The 6,689-nt window shown below is 34.1% G+C and overlaps 1 protein-coding gene across 4 annotated transcripts in view; it reads right to left on the bottom strand.

Moving 5' to 3' along the window:
* Window positions 1-4,544: 4,544 nt before the first annotated feature.
* LOC105108361 (protein IQ-DOMAIN 14-like) overlaps window positions 4,545-6,689 on the bottom strand; it is a 3,943-nt gene continuing 1,798 nt past the window's right edge. For all 4 annotated transcript variants that reach the window (XM_011002644.1, XM_011002646.1, XM_011002645.1 and 1 more), the window contains 3 exons: window positions 6,573-6,689; window positions 5,549-5,752; window positions 4,545-5,462 (listed from right to left, as the gene is read on the bottom strand). The exon at window positions 6,573-6,689 is cut by the window's right edge. In XM_011002644.1, the coding sequence (XP_011000946.1) occupies window positions 4,839-5,462; window positions 5,549-5,752; window positions 6,573-6,689 (945 nt within the window). In that variant the 3' untranslated portion in view covers window positions 4,545-4,838. The remainder of the gene's footprint in view (window positions 5,463-5,548; window positions 5,753-6,572) is intronic.

Raw genomic sequence — 6,689 nt, 5'->3', positions numbered from 1 at the left:
GTACTTTCTCTCTTTGTATTTTTATATTGTTTTAATATAACAGACACTCATGCTATGAAAGGAACTTGATTTGTTGTTAACATAAGTTATAATCATAAATACCTGACAATATTTACAAGTATTAGCATTATTCGATTAAAATAATTAATGTACTTATGTTAACAATTTATAATCCGATTGGAATCTTCTTTGTGTGTAGTTTCTATTTGAGTAATAAGAGTTTATATTATACTTGTTTGAAATATCATTAGTGGATCCTCTAACATTGATATTTATTGTTATCATTGTTTAATCCTTACATTGATCTTCCATCTCAAAGTTCTCATCAACTTCTCATTTTTCTTCTTCTATTATTGTTGTTGTTACTGCTACTACTACTATTACTATTATTATTATTATTATTATTATTCTTGTTGTTGTTTTTGTATTGCTGTTATTTATAATTTATATAATTAACTTCCTTATAATTCAACTTCAATTTTGCTGGGTTATTTATTACTTCGACACTTATGCACTTAGGAGAAGACATTAATCTTTTGGTCGTGTCACACCCCTCATATTTTTATTGAAGTAAATACCATTTTTTACAAAATTAATTGTCTGGCCAAAATTTATCTTATATTGTTGAAACGAGTGTTTAACCATGGTGCTTTCATCTGCAGTAACTCTAAGAAACATAAAACTATCATCTGCAAAATATATATGAGAAATACAAGGAGTTGTTTAATAAACCTTGCACCCATGGATGTCTCTATTTTCTTCGACATGTCTGATTAAAGCAAATGAACCCTTATTACGAATAATAAATAGGTATGATAAAAGCGGGTCACCTTGTCATAGACCCCTTCCTGGTTGAATTGGTCTAACATTTGCTCCTTTCAAACACACAAAATAAGAAATTGATGTAACACATAACATAATTAGATCATCTAATCACTATTAAATCCCAACTTTAACAAAATTTCTTACAAGTAATCTCATTTTATTTTTTCATAAGCTTTGCTGATATCAATTTTTAACGCTACTGAGCCTTTGCTACCTTTCTTGCATTGTTTGTTATGGTGGATTGTTTCAAAAATAATAATGATATTATCAATAATTGATCTTCCTAGGATAAAACTCACCTATATAGGTGATTTGATTTCAGGTAGAATTCCTTTTAGTCTATTAGTCATAGCCTTTGTCGTCATTTTATACAAGACATTGCATAAAACAATTAGCCTGTAATCCTTCATAGAGATTGGATTGTCACCATTCAGAATCAATACCAGTGTGGTCTTAATAAGTTTTACTAAGAATTCATTGCTCTCCATGCAATACCCACAAGCAGTGCACACATCTGATCTTATTAAGTTTCATAATTGTTAAAAGAACTTAGAATTTAAGTCATCAGTTCTTAGTGAAGTATTTACTCCCATTTGAAACACAACCCTTTTGAATTCCTCATCCTGGAATGGTGAAAGCAAAGTAGAGTTCATTACTGCAAAAATACATAGGGCTACGTTGTTTGTTATAAAGTCACTTAAGTTAGGACTTTCACTAAACAATTAGTGAAAATAATCCAACACCATATTTTTCATGTCCTCTTTGTCTTTAAAATCCACCCCCACATCATTAAACAACCTCTTAATCTTGTTTTGTTTTGTCTTTCTTTTTTGTTTATATAGATGTTGATGCGTGAAAAAAAAATATATTAACATCCCCATTCCTTAACCAATCTTTATTCGTACATTGACACCGGTACAACATCTATTAGGATAGAATTGGTAAAACATATTTCAATACCTAAAATAAGCCTTTGTCGATGTTACAACCCTAAAGCCATGCAAAGCTTAAAGATAATTGTGACAGTCTGTCTGTTATCTTCTTCTTGTATTTCTTTGATAGGTTTCTTCCCTATTTAAAATCTATCAAGAATTTATTTTTCGCTAATTTTATCTATGCTTGTTAAACCATAATTCCCAAATCTGACTTTGTATTCCATATGTTTTCAAAATGAAACTTTAAGTGTTTATGAAGGAAAAGCAATTTACAAACCACCAAATAAATGGGATTGTGATCAAAGGTCCTAATAGTGAGATTAAGGAGCCCCACATTTTAATAGTAAGTTTGTCAAGAATTAGCACACAACATTCTTGAACCTAAGTAGGAGTCCCTTTACCCTTTTCCCAAGTGAATGGATAGCCCATAAGAGGAATATCAATCAGGTTGCAGTCTTCTACAACATTTTTAAAACCTTGTAACAAGGATAAATAATGAGGATTATCTCCCCTTTTATCTTTCAACCGAAGCAAACCATTAAAATCTTTAATGTATACCTAAGAAAGATTAGATCTTATACTAAGGGTTCTTAGGAGGTTCTATTATTCCCTATACCTATGTCATTATGAAAACCCATAAAAAAAACTCATTAATCTCCATTGAAAAGAGTATATACCCACCACTTCACTTATAAATCCACATGGTTCCGAGAGTATCCAGTTAATATAGCAACCTCTGGACCCTTCCAAAACACAACCAAACCACCCCTCCTTCCCAATCTATCAACTGCAAAACACTCATCAAACTTAATTTCCCCCCTAATAAATTCAATTCTACTACTATCAACTTTAGTTTCCAAAAAAAAAATAGCATTTGGATTTTTAGACAACATTAACCTTTTAAGAACTTGAACTATACTAGAGCTACTAGGTCCTCAACAATTCCGACTTAAAGAATTTATGACTTATAGCAAGCCTAGTTATCAAGTCTTGTCATTACTATATGTTCATCAGATGTGCCCACAAACTCCATTGATAAGAAAGTTAGCTCAACAAAAGTAATCTTGTTTACGAAGCCCATTAAACTTGTATTTCCATGTTTTAAGCCCACTTTTCATTTCTTTCTATCATCCAATAGCTAAAGGCCCATCTCTTCTAGCCCAAATAAATTTTCTTGAACAACCCTAACACTTCCCTTTTTATTATTAATGTCAGCTATAACAAGTGTGACTAAAATGCCTTCTAGAATCATGAAATTAAATAATATGCTTAATTATTGGCCTATAATAGATATAATGGTTGTTAAGCCTTTCTCCTCCACCCCGTTACATTCCCTCGACCACTTGTCATCGTCCTTTTTTATTGGTCTCATTGTAACCACCTTGAGCCATACTCCCCACTCCTTACGGACCTCGCTATTTTGAACTTCCGGATACTCATATTCAATTCCTCCAAACACTATTATTATTATTATTATTTAAAAAATAATCAATAAATATGCCAATAAACTTTCCAAGTTGTTTTCCACTGCCTATAGACATGCATCTCATTGGTAGACCATGGACCTAATCCCAGAATTCTAAATGAATAATAACAATCTAGCTAGGCACCTCATCTTTTTTGAGCTAATAGAACAATAAAAGATGATTGTCAAAAGTCCATGCATACCCTCTTCATATCAATTTGATAAAAGAATTGAAACAAATAACAACTAGAATTTTAAACTAGTAACCTTGTTTCCATTAAAATCAATCTCGCTATATGTAAGATATCTTTCCACTAAACAAAGATCAAAGAATTGTACTTTTATTAATAACAACCAGAATTTTAAACTAGCAACCTTGTTTCCATTAAAATCAATCTCGCTATATGTAAGATATCTTTCTAATAAACAAAAATCAAAGGATTGTACTTTTATTCTCAAACCCTTATCTTCTAAAACTAGTTTTTTTTTTCTAGCAAAGATAAATTTCTAAAACGAGATTTCATTGAAAAAAATAAAAATATATAGCATTCACTTTCTTGCCACAACCTTTCTATATTAAAGAAACTCATAACTTCAGTGATTTTAAAAAACAATGTGCTGCAAACATTTTTACTTTGTTTCTAATATAACCATCTTTAAAATCATTATTTTTTCATGAACATCTCACTACCATCCATACCTACAATAGAACTATTAATGTTACCTTACTGCTATGGTCATAACTACCAAACTATTTTTCTCCCTGACCCCCATTTTCTTTATAATAGAGTTTTTTTTTTTTAAATCACCACATGATAACCATTGCATTTGTCACCATTTATTTTCCACTCTTCTATCAAGAGAGGGTTTAATTAAGAGATTATAAGAAAGTAAATAAGAAATTAATCTAATTTATGTGTTGCAATAAGATTCTTAACAACAGCATGAACTACTAGCATTTGGTGGGCCTCAAGACATCAGTGCAGAGTGCACAAGAAAGAGGCAACCGTTGTTCCATTTGACCATTTTCTTATTTCAAAACCCATGATCTTTTGCCCGCCTTGACCGCAGCTTCTTGGTCCAAAAATAATAAATAACTTCAGCTTCAGACTTCTAAATTTTGAAAGTAAAGAATCCCTCCACCTGACCTCACCCGCATAACCACTAATAATTAATTAAGCCAGTCTTGACTAGGAGGAAACTACAGGGAAGCTTCACAGAAGCCAGGCTAGTGAATTTCTTTATCGTTATAGCTTGTTGCCTTGCTGATCTTGACAACTGGGAAAAGGTCGTCGTCATATTAGTGTTTAAAAAATGGGGGCAGAGAACTCGTTTTTGTCCGAATCAACACTTTACACAAGGCAATACTGAAGTGTTTTTTGACAATGCAACTTTCATTACCGAAAGTTAATTGTGGAACGAAATAAAACTCTCATTTCATTGATAAGTCAGCATGATCGATCACCCAAACTGTTGTAAAGAATTTACACAAAGCATCCTTTGTTCTGTGCGCTATTGCTTGTCAGCATTTAGTTGAGGTGAAAAGCTTTGAGAAGAAACGAAGTCTTGTTCCTTCCAACTTCCACTTTCTTCTCGCAGTCATCCTTTTTAAATCACTTCTGATAAGGATGGACCTCTTCACTAACAAATCCGTCAATGACCAAATGTTCATCAACTTGGGGGCATGGCCGCTGCATTCTAACACTGCTTATACTATTCCTTGATGCCATTATTTCATTGAGTGAAAGCCTCTTCTTTGACCCCGGTTCTGGTCTTTGCTTTGGCGCGCTATGAGACCTCAATTTGGCCTTAAACGACTGCGTGTTTGCCATGTAATTAGGAAAGTTCGAATAAGGCCTAAAGTAAGCATCTCCGCAAATACTCTTCGCAGGAGTGGCAGGGGCAATGGACTGGGCAGAGTTTGCAAATCTTGGAGTACTGTGTGAAGTGGAGATCCTACACTCCTCCCCAGTGAAGTACCACTCAAAATCTTGATATCCTTTGCACTCGGGTATGGAGATTCTAGCTGGCATTGGACATGGAAGAGGTGATGAGATAGCCTGGTAAGGAAGTTCTTCACCGCATTCCGACGAGGCAACGTTGAATCTACGAGACCTTGATCTTGGTTTGTAGGTGTCAATTTCAACTATCTTAGGGCTTTCATCAAATGCAGTCATGTCACAAGATGTAGATAGCCTCTTGCTGTGAAATTCACTTCTCGTATCATCAAACCTCTCCTGGAACCCATGAAAAAAAATGTCAGTTTTTTTCATCAAAATAAGAAGAGGGACAGCATATACAAGAACGCAAATTTGGTTCTCACAATGGATTTTCGTGGTCTGTGTTCAGGGAATCTATTCTCTTTGTTGAAAGAACGACGAGCGCGTTGAGATCTAATAGCATTTTGAGCTCTTATAAGGGCTTGCATGCTGTGAAGAGTTGCTGTAGCCCGTTTCCGGACTAAATAGCCCCTAACAACTGCTTGTAGCTTAACCAGCCCTTTCAATGCGCGGAGAGCTTTTCGAGCCTGAGAAATCAAATCAAAATTTAACTCATTAAAGAGCAATTAGTCTACAAAACACATTGCAATGAATTACCTAAAATTACTCTCAAATCAATCATAGAAGGTAACTGGATGGCGGAATCAAGCAGACAAAAACGCGAAAGAATTTCAAATCAATGGTCCAACCCAGAAAGGCAAAGTTTCAAATACAAATTTCAGATTCAGGAAAGCGCACCAAATCCGCCAAAATGAAGAATGAAAGGAACAAAAACAAATCAATAGCCCAGTTAAAGAGAGGAAAACATACGAACATTGCATTGACCCTAAAAAACGTGCACTGTTCCATTACCTATTAAATCTACTTGTCTTAGCACATGATGAAAGGCACATATGTACAGTTCAAGGAAAGCATGGTTTCGTACCAACATTGATCAGCCTCATTACCTTGTCAACATGAAGGGGTTTTTTTTTTTTGAAAAAAAAAAAGACACTGATAGTAACATTTGAATAATATTTGGAAAGGATCTTCAAAGCAACTCATCTTAAGCATGTCAAAAGCATATGTACTGTTTCATTACCCTCGTGTTTCGCAGCTTTAAAGTAAATGTTATGCATAATAACATGAACCAAGAAAAACATTTGTGCCTTTAACAGTATAATGTAAAAAAAACCTGACAAATCTAGAAACATTTCATTACTGTGCAAAGAAAAATACACGAATCTAACCAAACAGAGCAGGAACTGCAAAGACTAGATACACCAAGATCAGAAAACCAACTTTTGAACTTAAAATCTGAGCCCAGATAAATATCAATTCAAAATCAAAATTCAAAAATCCACTCACCAGGTAGCCTCTAAAGACAGTTTGAATTTTGACTGCAGCCCATCTCTCCCTCCCTCCTCCAAACATTGTCCCTCTGCCATGGCTGGTGAGCCTCACAACCGCCACCGCTGCCCGAGA

Source organism: Populus euphratica, unplaced genomic scaffold (genome assembly GCF_000495115.2).
Source record: "Populus euphratica unplaced genomic scaffold, PopEup_1.0 scaffold191.1, whole genome shotgun sequence".
Lineage (NCBI taxonomy): Eukaryota > Viridiplantae > Streptophyta > Magnoliopsida > Malpighiales > Salicaceae > Populus > Populus euphratica.
Note: the sequence above shows the minus strand (reverse complement) of the source record. Positions and strands in the feature narration are given on the sequence as shown.